The sequence below is a fragment of the Elephantulus edwardii genome, unplaced genomic scaffold, assembly GCF_000299155.1.
Source record: "Elephantulus edwardii isolate Elephantulus edwardi_28Jun2011 unplaced genomic scaffold, EleEdw1.0 scaffold00418, whole genome shotgun sequence".
Classification (NCBI taxonomy): domain Eukaryota; kingdom Metazoa; phylum Chordata; class Mammalia; order Macroscelidea; family Macroscelididae; genus Elephantulus; species Elephantulus edwardii.
In genome coordinates this window covers 393,997-411,942 of record NW_006400168.1, presented here as the reverse complement: position 1 = coordinate 411,942, position 17,946 = coordinate 393,997, and the positions used below count along the sequence as shown (strand labels likewise).

At 42.9% G+C, this 17,946-nt stretch overlaps 1 protein-coding gene across 1 annotated transcript in view; it reads right to left on the bottom strand.

Moving 5' to 3' along the window:
- Positions 1-11,913: 11,913 nt before the first annotated feature.
- Positions 11,914-17,946, bottom strand: part of TUBA1B (tubulin, alpha 1b) — a 61,967-nt gene continuing 55,934 nt past the window's right edge. The window contains exons 3-4 of the mRNA XM_006902474.1: positions 13,197-13,345; positions 11,914-12,894 (exon numbers count right to left, since the gene is read on the bottom strand). Of these exons, the coding sequence (XP_006902536.1) occupies positions 11,914-12,894; positions 13,197-13,345 (1,130 nt within the window). The remainder of the gene's footprint in view (positions 12,895-13,196; positions 13,346-17,946) is intronic.

Sequence of the window (17,946 nt, the reverse complement as noted above, 5' to 3'; positions counted from 1 at the left end):
AATCCTATTTTGTTGAGTGCTTTAATCATGAAAGGGTGTTGGATTTTATCAAAGGCTTTTTCTGCATCAATTGATAGGACCATATGGTTCTTGTTCTTCCCATTTGATTTCTTGACTATTAATTCCATGGGTGTTGGTTGTGGCTCCAAGTAAAAGAAAATCCTCAATAACTGCAATCTTTTCTCTGTCATGATGTTTGTTGTCTTCTGGTCCAATTGTGAGGACATTTGATTTCTTGGTGTTGTATGGCAAACCTTCTTCAGCTTCTCATATCATTTGCTCCATATATAGATTGCATACATATGGTGAAAAGTTATACCTTGACACACATCTGTTCTGATGTTAAACTATGTACTCAATATTATTAAACTATATACTACTCCTTTTTCTTTTTTAACACCTGCTTCTTGGTCCATGTGCAGGTTCTGCATAACACAATTATATTTTCTGGGATTCCCATTCTACTCAATGCTATCCATAATTTGATCTACACAATCTAATGCCTTTACAGAGTCTATAAAACATCTTTCTGATGGTCTCTGCTTTCAGCCAAGATCCAGCTGATATCAACAACGATATCCCTGGTTCTACCACCTGTTCTGATCCCGTCTTGAATTTCTGGCAGTTCCCTGTGAATGTAGTGCTCCAGCTATTTTTAAATAATCTTCAGCAACATCTTACTTACATGTGAAATTAGTTACATTGTTTGATCATTTCTCAATTCTGTTGGTTACTTGTATTTTTGGTATGAGTACAAGTATGGATATTCTCTAGTAGGTTAGTGAGATATCTATCTTCTAAATTTTGGGGCATATATAAAATGAGTGCATCTGTGTGAAACACTTTGATGTAGTATCCGATCATTTCCTGGTGTCTTACTTTTTGCCAATACCTTCAGTGGGATTCTTCCTTAAGTAGCATTGATTCTTGATCATATGACACTTCATGAAATGATTCAGTATAGACCAGTTCATTTTGGTACAGTGACTGTGTATTTCTTCCATTTTCTTTTTCTTTTTTTAGGGTAGGTAGTAATTATAAATTGATTAGACAGTTACACCTCCAAAGGGATGGAACTTCCTTCTTGAAAGGAGATAAAGCTCATTCCATTTTCTTTTGATACTTCCTGCATCATTCAATATTTTGCCATATTGCAAGCTAAGGGTTGTTTTCTCTCTCTCTCTTCAGTTCTTTCAGCTTGAGAAATGCTGAATATATTCCTTTTGGTTTCCACCTCCAGGTATTTGAATATTATTATAATATATTGCTTTTCCTTCTCATGCTGTCCTTTGAAATCTGCTCATCTCCCTTCATCATTTCTTCATTTTCCTTTAGGTTCACTAACTACATCTTAAAGCCAGTTTCAGAGGTTCTTCTGACATCCAGCTTAATGGTGATTAAGCATATAGAAAAAGGAATAGTAGAACTGTGGCATTCTAGGAGATGAAGAACAAACTCACGCCTCAAGTTGCAATATTAAAGGGCACCATGGGCAAAATCTTGAATGATACAGGAAGTATCAAAAGAAGATGAAAAGAATACATGGTTATTGTACCAAAATGAATTGGTGGACATGGAACCATTTCAGGAAGAAACATAAGATCAAAAGCTAATAGTACTGAAGGACAAAGGTCAAGCTGCACTGAGACCTTTGACAAACTGATGAAATACCAACTGAGGTGTTTTAGGAAACATGTAGCCCTGGATGTGCCCACAAGTCTATGCCAAGAAATTTGGAAGACAGCTAGTGGCCAACGAACTGGAAAGTTCTTTGTTTGTTCTTACTTTAAAAAAATCTCAGGCATTGTAAAATGGTGCAACCATTATGGAAGGCAGTTAGGCACTTCCTCAAAAGGAGTTAGAGATTCCTTATGATCCAGCTATTCCACAACTTGGAATATACCCTGAGAATATGAGAACTGAGGCACAAACAGATTTGTTCACCAATGTTCATAGCAGCGTTATTCACCATTGCAAAAACATCGAAACAGCCCAAATGTCTAACCACAAACGAATGGATTGAGAAATTATGGCACATTCACACAATGGAATACTATGCAACACGCAGGAGCAATAACTTTATAAATTATTACCTAACTTGTGAGGGACTGGAAAGCATTATGCTCAGTCCCACAAGGATAAATATTGTATAAAACCGTTATTGTAGAATGAATATAAGGATCCAGGAGGTGTGGGAGAGGGTGGAAGCAGAAGGATGTGGATGTGCAGGGGGAGGGGGAGTTAGTCATGGGGTTGTACAATTTGATGGGGGGGCGGTGAGGGAAATTGAAAGAATTTGTTCAAATTTGTATTAGACTTTTGTAAATAAACAAGTAGAGGAAAAAAATTTTAAAAGAGAGAAAAAAAATCCCAGCCATCCAACAGAGGCTGGGAATTATTGCACAATATCATTAATATCAACAATATCATTATTAATAATCTTAATGAAGACTATTAAAAAATGGATGGAACAGGACATAAACAGAGGACTGCCAGAAATTTGAACTGGATTCAGAAGAGGTCACAGGACAAGGGATATAACTGCTAATGTTAAATCGATCTTGGCTAAAAGAAAAGAATACTAAAGAGATGCTTACTTGTATTTTATTGATTCTGCAAAGGCTTTTCTGTGGATAATAACAGATTATGGATAACATTGAGAAGAATGGAAATCCAAGAACACTTAATTATGCTCATGAGAAACCTATTCACAGACCAAGAAGTAGTTGTCTGAAAAGAATGAAGGAACACTGAATGGTTTAAGATCAGGAAAGGTGTACATTAAAGCTGTATCCTTTCTCCGCAACTATTCAGTAGATGTGCTGTGAAAATCATTTGAGAAGCTGGACTCTATGAAGAAGAATGTGGCATCAGGAAGATTCATCATAAGCTTGTTTTATGCATATTATACAATCTTGCTTATAGAAAATGAAGACTTCAAGCACTTACTGCAGAAGATCAAAGACTTCAATATGTGTAGTATCTCAACATCAAGGAAAAGAAAATTCCTTACCACTAGATCAAGAGGCACCATCATGCTAGATGGAGAAAAAAAAATTGAAGTTGTCTATTTTATTTTACTTGGATCACCCAAAGTAACACCAGTTAAGAAATCAAAAGACTAGCAATGAAAGCATTTTTCTTATACTTTTCAAAGAGAGGAGTGAACTGGGTGGGGGAGGCTGGGCAGGGAGTAAAAGTTCAACAATGAATGAATGGAAATCCAAAATATCTGTAAATGTTCATTAAAATTAAGAAATCAAAAGACATGTTGCACTGAAGAAATTTGTCAAGAACTTCTTTAAAGTGCTAAAGAACAATAAAGAGCAAGGATGTTCATTTAAAGACTAAGGTGTGTCTGATACAACATGTATTTTCATTTGCTTCCTAGGCATCTAAAAGTTGAATAATGAGTGAGGAAGATCAAAGAAGAATCAATGCCTTTGAATTGTAGTGTTGGAGCAGAGTATTTAATATATCATAGATTTACCAAAAGAACAAATAAATCTATCATGGAGTAAGTATAAGCAGAGTGCTCCTTAGAGGCAAAAATAGCAAAACTTGTCTCAGACATACTTTGGTTATGTTGTCAGAAGGGGCTAGTTCTTGGAAAAAGATGTGCTGAGAAAGATAGAGGTTCAGTGAAAGAGAGGAAGATTTTCAATGAGATAGATTGACACAGTGATTATAGCAATGGGCTTGAGCATGATGGAGATCATAATGATACAAGATAGAGCAAGGTTCAGATCTTTGGATCCAGAGGTTTGGTGGTCAAATAGAATTTATCTACCAACAATGTTAAATATAAAACCTAAGTGTTTTATGTTTATATTTCTTTTTAATTTTTATTTGAGCGAAAGTTTACAGATCATATTGGTTTTCATTCAATCGTTTATAGACATTTTTTAACATTAGGTAGAATTGATTAATATAGTCAATCTGATTCCTATGCAGCCCTCAGGTGAGATCCATATGTAAAGTTGTCATATTAAGGAATAATAATTCACACATATATGTACTTATACATTCATCACAAACTGTGGCTGACTCTGAGAAGAGTGGGAATCCAGAACACTTGATTGTGCTAATGCGAAACCTATACTTGGACCAAGAGGCAGTCGTCAGAACAGAGCAAGGAAACACTGCATGGTTCAAAATGGGAAGGGCATATGCCAGGGATGTGTCCTGTCTCCATACCTTTTCAACCTGTATGCAGAACAGATTATCCAGGATGCTGGGCTCTATGAGGAGAAACGTGGTGTTAGGATTGGTGGAAGATCTATCACCAGTCTGCGTTATGCAGATGACACACCCTGCTTGCTGAAACTGAGAAGGACCTGAAGCACTTGCTGCAGAAGGTCAAGAACTGCAGCTTTCAATATGGATTGAGGCTCAATGTCAAGAAGACAAAGATTCTCAGCACTGGACCAGTTGGCGGCATCAGGATGGACGGTGAAGAGATTGAGACTGTTCAGAGCTTTAATTTGCTTGGCTCCACAGTCAACACTCTCGGCACCAGTAGCCAGGAAATGAAAAGACGTATTGCGATGGGAAAGTCTGCTGTTAGGGATTTCTCCAAAGTACTGAAGAGCAATGGTGTCTCTCTGGAGACTAAGGTGCATCCTGATACAGGCCATGGTCTTTACAGGCCATGGTCTTTGCAATCACTTGTTATGCATCAGAGAGTTGGACAATGACCAAGGAGGACAGAAGGAGAATTGATATTGCCTTTGAGCTACGGTGCTTGAGAAGAGTCTTAAGGGTACCATGGACTTCTAGGAAAACAAAGAGATTCATCCTGGAAAGGGTTAAACTGGGCAGCTCCTTGGAGGCAAGGATTCTGAGGCTCCATCTAATATACTTTGGACATGTTGTAAAGAGGGACTGGTCCTTGGGGAGGGACATCATGCTTGGTAGGGTGGAGGGACAGTGCAGGAGGGGAAGGCCCTCTATGAGGTGGACTGATTCAGTGACTGGGGCAATCGGGATGAGTGTGAGAGACAGTACAATTGGCACAGGACAGAGCATAGTTTAGGGCTGTTGTATATAGGGTCGCTATGAGTTGCAAGTGACTCGACAGCACATAATAACAATAACAACAATTGTTACCATGTCTAATCTAATCTTTATTGTGTATTGACTTCTTTTCACTCAGCTTATCGAATTAATAATTTTTTGCTCCCTTCTCTCTTCATTCTTACCCCTGTTAACTCTCCAGGATTCTTTATCATAGATGTTGTTGAGTCAGTCTGTAGTAGTCCCATGAACAACATATCAGAACCTTGCCCTGTGCCACACCATCCTCGTGACTCCTGACATGCTCCAGCTGATTGTTAGTCACTGTGTCAGTCCATCTTAGTGAGAGTCTACCTCTCTCTCTCTGTGACTCTCCACCTTTCCAGTATGATGTCTGTTTCAAGGCTGGCCCCTCCTGACAAAATGCCCAAAGTACGTGAGATGGAATTTCATCACTGGTTGCACTTCCTCAGACTTTTTCTTTTGGCAGTCCCTTTAGAACTATTCTCCAGCATCACAATTCAGACACAAATCCTTCTTCCTTTTTCACAGTCTCCATCATTCTTAACCTTTCCTTGGCTTTTTTATATAGTGGTCTTTATAGAAGAATTGAGGCCTTTGAGTTGTGGTCCTGGAAAAGGGTCTTGAACATACCATGGACTGCCAGGAAAACATCCTCTTGGAGAGGATGAAACCACTCTCTAGAGTTTTGAAGGCTAGGATTTTCAAGCTCCGTCTCATGTACTTTGGGCATGTGGCCAGGAAGGACCGATCCTTGGAGAAGGACATAATGCTCAGAAGGATGGAGGGACAGCACAGGAGAGAAAGACCCCGGATGACATGAATTGATAGTAACTAGGGCAATGGGGTAGGCGTGTTGGAGTCAGTGAGACTGGCTCCTGAGCCAGGCAGGCTTCAGAGCTGTTGTACATAGGGTTGCTAGCACATAACAACAACAACATACCATAATTGTTCTTTTGTGACTGATTTATGTCACACAACTTAGTTTGTTCTAGATTCATCCATTTTGTGCATTATTTCTTGAGGTTTTTTTAGTGATGCATAATACTCCATTGTTGGAAGCAGGAGTAGCATCCAATTCCTAAGCAGCATGCCTCTGGAAACTCTATGAACTTTGAGAAACAATAGTTAAAGAAAGGTTTCAGGTCTCTTGTTCATAGGATTGCTAAGAGTCATGCTCAACTCAAGGCAATTAACAACAACAATACTCCATTGGGCAACTTTACCACTGTTTCTTCAGCCATTGACAAAAACTTGGGTTATTTCCAACTCTGCTATTGTAAATGATGTTGCAATAAACATGGGTGTGCAAATGTAAACCTTAATGTTTCGTATATAACTCCCAGTGATTCTCAACTCCTACCAGTATAGTTTCAATCATTGAATATTCTATGGGGGCATGGTGGTAAGAAGGTGCACTGCAATCCCAAAGGTGCACAGTACAAATCTACCAGCTGCTCCACAAGAAAAGGATGGTCAATCTTCTCCTTTGCAGTCTTACTGCCTCTGAAAACCTGCTGGAGGATCAGCTGTGGTTCAGTTCTGACTCGATGGCACAATTAACAACAATATGTAGCAACTGGGATAACATTACTTTCAAACTCAGCTCATAAGAAATGAATGGATTGAGAAATTATGGCACATTCACACAATGGACTACTACTACGCAGCACACAAGAGAAATGATTATGTAGATTATTACCTAACTTAGGAAGCACTGGAGAGCATTATGCTGAGTGAACTCAGTCCCACAAGGACAAATATTGTATAAAACCATTACTGTAGAATGAGTATGAGGATCCAAAGGGGAGAGGGTGGAAGCAGAGGGATGAGGATGTGCAGGGGGAGGGTGGGATTAATCATGGGGTTGCACAATTTGATGGGGGATGAGGGGAACTGGAAGAATCTGTTCTGGAAAACAATGTATTTGAATTTTGTAAATAAGCTAGAATAATAATAATAATAAAACCACCCCACTTTTTACTCTCCTGGATCACTCGTTTCTGGGAGTAACCACATGCCATGTTGGGAAGACAATCTCAGGGAATCCTATGGGAAGGTCTACTTGGTAAAGAACTAAGGCCAAGTAGCAAGAAATAGCACGAACTTGTGAAGCATGTGAGACAAATTGGAGCATGGGTGGCCTCCAGCCTTAATGAGATGACTGCAGCCTTAGACAACAAATTGTCTATTTTATAACAAAGACCCCAAGATAGAAACATTCAGCTCTGCTGCTCCCAAATTCTGACCCATAGACACTGGGTAGTAATTCATGTAATTGTTTTAGTCACAAAGTTTTGGAATAATTTTTAGGCAACAATAGATAATAAAATAGCAAACACCAGACAACTATTAATTAGGTATGCCATGTTAGTTAACATTTTGCCTTTACTCACACATCTCAAAATAACAGTTGAAACTAGCTACTTCTCACTTAGGTCCCCTACTTAATGTTCAGCAGAACTCTGAAAGGCATCATGGCATTTTCTGCACTAAATACATGCACCCAGAGCACCTTCCTGAAAAGCACCTTTTCTCTACCTTCATTTCCTGCTACTTCCCAGGCTCTGGCCTAACTGCCTTGTGTGCTTGCTTTGCAAAATAGTAATAAAACAAAGGACATGTGCTAGAGGGTCTTCAGACAGACATCTTTCTGGTTGTTTTTCTTTAATAAAGTAAACATTAAACAAAAACCTGATACACTTACTTATCTGGCTATTAATTCTGTTTAGGCCCCTCAGTGCAGCCATTTTGCCGTGTTTGCATTGCTGTGCTAGCCCTGCTTTGGACAAGATCCTTGTCCTTTCTGTATGTGATATCTACATTTCTCCTAGGTTTGCTTACCTGTCATTTTATACTCTGTCCATTTTCTCTTAATTCTTTTAGATATAATCAAACTATATGCATGAAAGAATGTAGACCATGTCAAGAGCTATAAATGATTGACTTTTATTCTAACCTTTAAAATGTCACTACTTCATCCCATGTAACAATTTTGTTAACACTAAAGGCTAGTTTACTATTGTTTTTCTCCTGTAGCAGGATTATTTTTTTTAAGCATAGCTGAGCCAACATTTTATTTTAAAAAAATATTTTATATTGCCTTGACTACAAAGTTCATATACATTGTATCACGCTATCCTTTATTCACAGTTACATACAATCATTCCCATTCATTATATTTTATAAAATTAATCATCATTGAACTGTGCCATTACCCTTTTTGAGATGCCCACTGGATCTTTTCCACTTCCTTTACCCACCCCGTCCCTCCACCCACCAAACTGCATAACCCTATGATTTCTGCCCCCATCCTCACCCTCTGCTCCCACCCTCCCCACCTTCAATCTTTATACATGTTTTGCTGTGGGCTGTTGAGTCACCTGTGTCTCATAGTGACCCGACATATAACAGCACTGAAGCTCACCCTGTCCGCAGCCAGTCTCACTGACCCCAACACACCTACTACCCTCATTGCCCCAGTTACTATATTAATCCATCTCATCGGGGGTCTTCTGCTCTTGCGTTGTCCCTCCACCCTTCTAACACCCTTCTCCAAGGATCAGCTGTTCTCTCCTGGCCATATGCCCAAAGTATGTGTGAGTTTCAAAATCCTAGCCTCCAAGGAGAAACTTGGTTTCACCCTCTCCAAGACAGACTTATTTGTTTTCTTGGCAGTCCATAGTATGTTCAAGACTCTTTTCTCCAACACCACAACTCAAAAGCATCAATTCTTCTGTCATCCTTAGTCATTATCCAGCTCTGATGCATAGCAAGTAATTTTGAAGACCATGGCCTGGATCAGGCATACCTTAGTCTCTAGACTTTGTTGCTTCTCAGTACTCTGGAAAGGTCCATGACAGCACATTTACCTAATGCAATTTATCTTTTGATTTCCTGACTGCTGGTGGCAAGAGTGTTAAAGCAAACTGTTAACTGTTAACAACCCCAATCTCTTCTCCATTTATCACAGTACATACATGTTTTACTAGTTATCTTACAATGATGGTTTTATGCAGTATTTTTCCTTATGAGACTGAGTTCACACAGCATAATGCATTCCAACCCCTCCCAGCAATTTTTGAAATCCTTGCTCATGAATGCTATATAATATTCCATTAGTGAATGTACCACAGTTCCTCAACATTCAATTGTAGTTGGCCATTTGAACTCTCTTCTTGCAATGGTAAAGATGCTATGAATATTGGTATACAAATCTCCATTTGTGCCTCAGTTTTACTTTTCTCGGGGTATATGCCTCTCTAAAGTACTCAAGAGCAACAGTGTCTCTCTGGAGACTAAGGTGCGCCTGATACAGGGCATGGTCTTTGCAATCACTTGTTATGCATCAGAGAGTTGGACAATGACCAAGGAGGACAGAAGGAGAATTGATGCCTTTGAGGTGTGGTGCTGGAGAAAAGTATTGAAGGTACCCTGGACTGCCAAGAAAACAGATTCATCCTGGAGAGGGTTAGATCAGGCTACTTCTAGGAGTCAAGGATTCTGGGGCTTCGTCTGACATACTTTGGACATGTTGTAAGGAGGGACAGGTCTTTGGAGAGGGACATCATTCTTGGTAAGGTGGAGGGACAGCGCAGGAGGAGAAGACCCTCTATAAGGTGGACTGATTCAGTGACTGGGGTAATTGGGATGGGTGTGTCAGAGGCCATGCGATTGGCACAGGATAGAGCAGGGTTTAGGGCTGTTGTACATAGGGTCACTATGAGTTGCTAACGACTTGACGGCACATAACAACATATACCTACCAGTGGAATAGCTGGGTCATATTTTCTTTGTTCAGCTTTTTGAGGAAAGGCCAAACTGCCTTCCAGAGTGGTTGTACCATTTCACAATCCCACCAACAGTAAGTTCCCATCTGCACGCATCCTTTCCTTTATTGCTTGTCGTCCTGTTTGCCACTACTGTGGTTTTGATTTGTAGCAGGATTTAAAAATCTATAAAATCTGTTGTTTACCTGTGTACTGTAGCATCAGAACCAACCCATAGCTGACCCTCTGGAGGGTTTTCAGAGGTAATCACAAGGGAGACCACCCATCCTCCCACAGAGGAGCTGGTGCCTTCGGATTGCAGCGCCACTTACCACTAGGCCACCAGAGCTCCCTTAAACCCCTTGCTAAGTCTTTTTAAAAATTTTGTGCCTACACAGCAAACTACACACCAAATACAAGTTTTCACACAGAAGTTAAATTCTTCAAACCTGTAACCCTTGTTAGGTGCCGTTGAATTAATTCTGAACCCTTTCCTATTCTATGTTGTCATCTGACACACTTGAGCCCACTGCTGAACCCTTCCGTATCTTATCGAAGTAACAAAAGCCAGCTCCCTTTTTTCTTGCTGTCAGATTCCATTGGCTCTCAAGTGTAAGGCTCAAAGCCGACTTTTAAAATTAGCCTTAGTCTTTGTTCACAATAGCAAAGACTTGGAAACAACCTAAGTGCCCATCAACAAATGAATGGGTAGAGAAGCTGTGATATATTCACACAATGGAATACTACACTGCATTGAAAAACAAGGAACTCATGCAATATTCAAAATGGGTGACCCTGGAGGACATGATGCTGAGTGAAAAATCTGTCACAAAGGAATAAATGCTATATGGTGCCACTGTTGTACAATGAGGCTGACATCGGGGTGGGGTAAGACTGAGAAAAACTGGATAAATTGTTTACTGCATTGAAGTCTATGAGGGAGAGAATAGTGTAAAAGTATTATATTTTAGGGCATTAAAGAGTACAGAATGAGGGTTGCAGAGTGGATTATACTTGGGGTGGGGTTGGGAGTGTGCAGCTGGTGGGGGGATTGGGTACCAATGAAGGAGTTTTGCTTTTCAAGGAGAGGAGCGAAGGGGGGGTGGCCAGAGAGAAAAGTGCACCAATGAATGAATGGAATTCCAAAATCTCTAGATGTTCACTGAAATAAAAAAAATTAGCCCTAGTGGTAAGCTGCACTGCAATCCCTGAAGTGTGTGGTTCGAATCTGGATTCTCTGCTGGAGGGACAATATTCTCCTGCACGTTATATCCGATTTACAGTAAACACACACACACACAAGTTAGTTATGCTAAATTATTTAGCATTAAGACATCAGGAGATACTGTGGCTCATAGCTTCAAGATTATCTCTAGGCAGTTGTGTCAGGGATTCATCCACCAGATAGTTCAGAATCCAAGAAAATTTTTAATTCTGGTCCTTTTCCTACCATTTGGGGGCTGGAAAGAGCTTCCATTTCATTAGTCTTGAATATCAAGTGTCAAATAGTATTCCTGTCTGTGCACATGAGAAACACTGTGATCAGGGAGCAACTTGGAATGCTTGGAACCCCTTAGTTTAAAAATTAGGGAGCATGGGTAGTGGAAAGCTATGCAGCAATCCCAAAGGCACACACATAGTTCAAATCTACCAGCTACTCTGTAAGAGGAGTGGCAATCTCCTCTCACCAGGGGGTCAGCTAGAATTCAGGGGTACACAACAGAGTTTTCATTTTCTTCCTATAGGGGCCATTTTCGTTAGTATTCACTGGCTCTTCTGCTAATAGACTGCTTAGAGTCAGTTTCAATTCAGCGACACATCACTGGAAAAGTTGCAGTGGGATTATCTTTCTTCTCAGATTATTATTACATCAAGGTTCACAGTTTATAAGCTCTGGTATGACTGGAAACACAACAAATCCGAGAAATTACAGAATTTTTTAAAAAAGCACAAAATCAAAAAGAATGCTTTTCTTTTTTTACTTTGAGACATGATGGAAAAAAAATCTTAGAGGAACACATGGAAAAATAAGACATGATTACATTGATAGAGACAACCTAGCCAGAAAGCTTTGTCAATTCTGAATGTGATATGCTAAAGGGCTGAATTAGTACTCTTCTCCTTCTTCCTCGCCCTCTCCTTCAACAGAATCCACACCTACCTCCTCATAATCCTTCTCAAGGGCAGCCATGTCCTCACGGGCCTCAGAAAACTCTCCTTCCTCCATCCCCTCACCCACGTACCAGTGAACAAAGGCACGCTTGGCATACATCAGATCAAACTTGTGGTCCAGGCGAGCCCAGGCCTCAGCAATGGCTGTGGTGTTGCTCAGCATGCACACAGCTCGCTGCACCTTGGCCAGATCTCCACCAGGCACCACAGTGGGAGGCTGGTAATTAATACCAACCTTGAAGCCAGTGGGGCACCAATCCACAAACTGGATGCTGCGTTTGGTCTTGATGGTGGCAATGGCAGCATTGACATCTTTGGGAACCACATCACCACGGTACAACAGGCAGCAAGCCATGTATTTACCATGGCGAGGGTCACATTTCACCATCTGGTTGGCTGGCTCAAAGCAAGCATTGGTAATCTCTGCTACAGAAAGTTGTTCATGGTAAGCTTTCTCAGCAGAGATAACAGGGGCATATGTGGCCAGAGGGAAGTGGATGCGGGGATAGGGCACCAGGTTGGTCTGGAATTCTGTCAGATCGACATTCAGGGCACCATCAAATCTGAGGGAAGCAGTGATGGAGGACACAATCTGACTAATAAGGCGGTTAAGGTTAGTGTAGGTTGGGCGTTCAATATCAAGGTTTCTGCGGCAGATGTCATAGATGGCCTCATTGTCTACCATGAAGGCACAATCTGAGTGCTCCAGGGTGGTATGGGTGGTGAGAATGGAGTTGTAGGGCTCAACCACAGCTGTGGAAACCTGGGGGGCTGGGTAAATGGAGAACTCCAGTTTGGACTTCTTGCCATAATCAACAGATAGGCGCTCCATCAGCAGGGATGTGAAGCCAGAACCGGTTCCCCCACCGAAGCTGTGGAAAACCAAGAAGCCCTGGAGACCTGTGCACTGGTCAGCCTGCAGAAGGAAATATAAGCAGTTTAACTCTTAGCATTTGTGTTTAAATTATAATCTACAGCAGATGCACACTGCAATGTAAAAAAAAAACCAACAAACTGCTTAAGCTTGCCTTTTCTATTGATGTAAGCATAAGGAACTAACAAAATAGATAACTACATCCCAAACTGTGCTAAAACTCACTGTAGATGCCAGTTAATTAACAAGCATTTTAATTTCTTTAGTATTCCATGACTTTGAAGTCTGGTCCCTTAAAAAATTTCAAGAGACAACTCCCATCCCATATTAAACACTAAACTTACCAGTTTTCTTATTCGGTCCAAGACGAGGTCAATGATCTCTTTGCCGATGGTGTAGTGCCCACGGGCATAATTATTGGCAGCATCTTCCTTGCCTGTGATGAGCTGCTCAGGGTGGAAAAGCTGGCGGTAGGTGCCAGTGCGAACTTCATCTGTAAGAAGAAAACAAAGTGGGCATATATCACTAACAATCTGTACAATCCCATCAATGTAGTCCCCCAGGAAGCAGTTCCTCCTGGTCAGGTCCTCAGATGTCACTAGGGCTACTGAATCCAACTCACCAATAACTGTGGGTTCCAGGTCTACAAAGACCGCTCTGGGCACATGCTTGCCAGCACCAGTCTCACTGAAGAAGGTGTTGAAGGAGTCATCTCCTCCCCCAATGGTCTTGTCACTTGGCATCTGGCCATCAGGCTGGATGCCATGCTCCAGACAGTAGAGCTCCCAGCAGGCATTGCCAATTTGGACACCAGCCTGGCCAACGTGGATGGAGATGCACTCACGCTATGAGAGAAAAAAAGAAACCAAGAGTAAAATATTTTGGTGAGAACTGTCACATTTAACCAAACAGGCTTTTGTCCCTTCAGATGGACCTGTACTTTCAGGATGGTTTTCCTCAAGCTATAATAAAAATGACTAAGGAAATGATCCCTCAAAAGGGAGTAGGTTCCACATGCAGTGAGTTCCTGAGCAGTTCCCAGCCAAGAAGCACGTGGCCAGAGCTGAGGCAAGAAAATGGGCGAGGGGAGGGGTGCTGCAGCAGGAGTGCAAATGAGCATGCCCACATTTCTCCACCACCAGCGTGCGCACAGCGGCAGTACAGCCACCTCCCTTCCCCACTGGTGATGGGCCAGCCTAGTACACCCACGTCTCTTACGGTGCAGCAGGGGATTATCAGAGGCCCAGATCTGGACCTAGATCCGATTTCCATTGCCTCAAAATCCCTGCCGGCCAACACCTGCTCCAGCAAGCATTCCTAACACAGCCGGGAGGCCAGGGAGGGACAAATGGCTTCTACAGGTTGTCGAGCGCTAACTGTCCTAATTAAAATCAGTAATCCGTTGCCCCGAGTCCTTTCTGACTCGCTGATACCCTGTATGTACCAGAGTAACTCACGATCCACTAGGCTTAGACGGCATTCTAAGCCATGGAGTTACTTGGGCTCCAGTGTCCCACATAGGGGTTTATGCACAGGGTTTTAGTGTATCGGCATAACTCAGTCTAAGGAAATGGAGCCCTCTCGTCCATTACATTGCTTGGATTGGGGGTGGGTAGGGGAAGAAAACCAGAGTAACCACAAAGTCACCCTCCAGCCATTAAACCGCATCCAACCAGCGCGCATGAGCGCGCGCTGGGGTTGCAGCCGCCCAGAGCTCAAAGGCGGGAAGGTAACGGTCGCGCCTGCGCCTTTGTCTACTAGCGCCTCCCCGCCCCCCCTTTTCGCGCCCAGGAGGAAGTGAGGGCAGAGAGTTCGCGCCCGCCCGGCCGCCCTCCTGCTCGTCACAGGCAGGGAGACGAAGCGGGGGGATGGGCAGGTGCGGGGAAAGTGGCAGAGCTGGAGTCTGGGTGCTGAGCCTAGGAGGTGTGGGCTAACCATGGCAGACGAAGCCCCTTCACTCCTTTTCACCTTCCCGGAATCTGAGCAGAAAAGGGAGAGTTCTCTCTTCCCACCACAACCTCTCATCCCTCAACCCGAGGCCTAATCAGCTCCCACTCTCGCACACGCCCGAATGCGGTCGGTGCTCGCTGCAGCACTTTGCAGCTCGAGACTCTTCCTGCCTTTGGGGCTCGCCTCCCCTTCATATTTTCCCGTGCGATGCTGGCGCCGTAAGCGATCCACTCACCATTCTGACTACGGGTTAGAAAGCAAGGACGACAGGAGTGGACAGCGGTTTCCGGTTACCGTCCCCGACAAGCTAAGAGTCGAGGTAAGTAACGCACTGAAGCGAGGGCGGCGCTGGAGCGGCTTAAGTATTGGCGGGGCGACGGAGGGCGGGCCCAGGCAGCGCGGCGGCCCGCGGCCCCTCCCTCGGCCCCGTGCGCCCACTCGGCGCCCGGCCTGCCTGCCGCAGAGGCGGGGTCCTCGCTCGGAACCCCCACCCTCGCCCGCCATGCAGGGCGGGGTCGGCGCGCCTGAGGACCGGCGCCTCCACTGCTGCAGTCTGCGGCGCATGGCTGTCGGGGTCTGGGCGGGGGGTGCGGAAATGAGTCAGCTTTGGAATGAGGAAAGAGGCCTGCCTCCATTCGGACATATCCTGCGAATGGAGAAAAATTTCATGCTGTTTCAAAAATGAAACCTGAAGTGCTTCTAGTCCTGAGAGCTGATTCCGTTCCTGTTACTGCAGTCTGTCCTTGACTTTGCCTTTTTTCCCCCGAATTCCTTTAAAGGCCGTGCATTGTATATTTGGCTGAAAATGTGGAGGAGGATGGATGCGAGGTTTAGAAAACAATATTGTTATGTGCCATCTAATCAACTACGACTTATAGCGATCTTATGAACAGCAGATCTGAACCCTGGCTCATCTTGTGCCATCCTCATCATCTCAGATATAGCTGACCCTATTGCTACAGTCACTGTGTCAATCCACCTAGTTTCCTTCTCTGTCCTTCCACTTTTCCAAACATGATGTCCCTTTTTAATATGCCCATCATCAGACTTTCCCAGTGCAGTATTTCCTGATCTGGTTGCTGGTACCAAAGGAGTTGCTTGTGGATCCAAGTAAGATGAAGTCATTGACAGTTTCAAATTTTCCTCCATCTGTTATGATGCTGCCTGTCAGTCTAGTGGCAAGAATTTTTCTTCTCTTGACATTGAAATAAAATCCATATTGAAGGCTGTATCTCTGAAAACATAATAGATTTGAGTTATGGTGATATAGAGGTAACAAATGTAAAATGCAAATAACAGATGAAGCAAATTGCATTTCAGTCATTCAAGGATTTATTATTGTAGTTACCACTGCAGTTACCAAAAAAATCAAGAAAAAGACTTGATTCTCGCATCCTGTATAAAAGGAAAAAGATAAAGGGAGAATAAGACAGCCGGCAGGGCAGCTAATCACATGACTCCTAATGACTACATCCTTCAGAAAGATGTGTACAAGTTACAATATTGACGTTTTTACATCAAGTTGCTAAAAGGAGGTTCTCATACATTGCTTCCTGGTTAAGAGAAACTTTTGATATGGGTAAAACTCCGTGTTTACATTTCTCAGACACAGGAAAAGGGAAAACACACGAAAGTTGTTACTAAGGGGAAACTGGAGCTCTGGTGAAATATTTGGTGAATAGGGATTGAAGCTCAATGTTAAGAAGACAAAGATTCTTACCACTCGGCCAATTGGCAGCACTATGTTAGATGGAGAAGAGATTTAGGTTGTTGACAATTACAGTCTCTTGGCAACAGCAGTCAGGAAATCAAAAGACAAATTGCACTGGGAAAATCTGCTGTCAGGGATCTCTTAAGAGTACTGTGAAGCAACAATGTCAGTCTAGAGACTAATGTGTGCTTGACCTAGGTAGGCCATGACGTTTGCAATTAATTGCTATGCATTAGAGAGCTGGACAATGATGACTAAGGATGGCAGAAGAAGAATTGATGCCTTTGAATTGTGGTGCTGGAGAAGAGTATTGAACATACCATGGACTGCCAAGAAAACAGGTTTACTTTGGAGAGGGTGAAACCAAGTTTCTCCTTGGAGGCTAGGATTCTCACATACTTTAGGCCAGGAGAGGCCAGTCCTTGAAGGAGGACGTCATGCTTGGTAGAGTGGAGGACAGCGCAGGGGAAGAAGGCCCCAGATGAGATAGATTTACGCAGTAACTGGGGCAATGGTGGTTGGTGTGCTGGAATCAGTGAGACTGGTTCAGGACAGGGCAGGCTTCAGAGCTGTTGTACATAGGGTTGCTATGGGTCGCAGATGACTGGAAGGCACATCACAACATGGAATCAACAGGTGGTCTACTGATAAGAAACTCTGCTGCAATCCTAAAGAGATTGGAATCCACCAGCTGCTCGGAGGAAGAAGGCTAGACAATCTCCTCCTGTGTGATTTAACTGCCTCTGAAAACCCACTGAAAGGTCAGCTATGTGTTGGTTCTCACTCAGTGGCATACAGCAACAACAACGACAGTGTCTTAGTGGGGGAGCTCTGGTGGGCTAGTGGTAAGAAACTGTGCTGCAATCCACAATGCACATGGTTCAAATATACCAGCTACTCCTGAGCTCCTGTGATTTACTGCCTTTGAAAGCTGCGGGAGGGTTAGCTATGGGTCATTCTCACTTGAAGGCATACCACAGGGGAAAGCTGAGAACAGGATGAGTTTGTTTAGTTAATGGAAATGGAAATGTAAGTACCTTAAACTTAGGTCCTTTGGCATTATGTCCTTTTTAAGATGCTAATATTGTATATGCATAATAAAGGAGCTTTACTAGCAAGATTGATGAAACTCAGAAGCCATATGGAGGATTTTGCAAATTGGCTTTTCTGAATTTGCTATAGGACTTCACAGTCAGCTCAGTACTTAACAGCTGTTTCTCCTGGGCTCATGCATGGCTGAATGCTTTTTCTAAAACATGATTTAAACATTGAACACTGAAGGTGATGTTGTTGTTGTTGTTGTTGTTGTTGTTATGTGCCATCGAGTCCGACTCATAGCGACCCTATGCACAACAGCTCTAAACCCTGCCCTATCCTGCGCCAACCGCACCGCCTCTGACACACCCATCCCGATTACCCCAGTCACCGAAGCA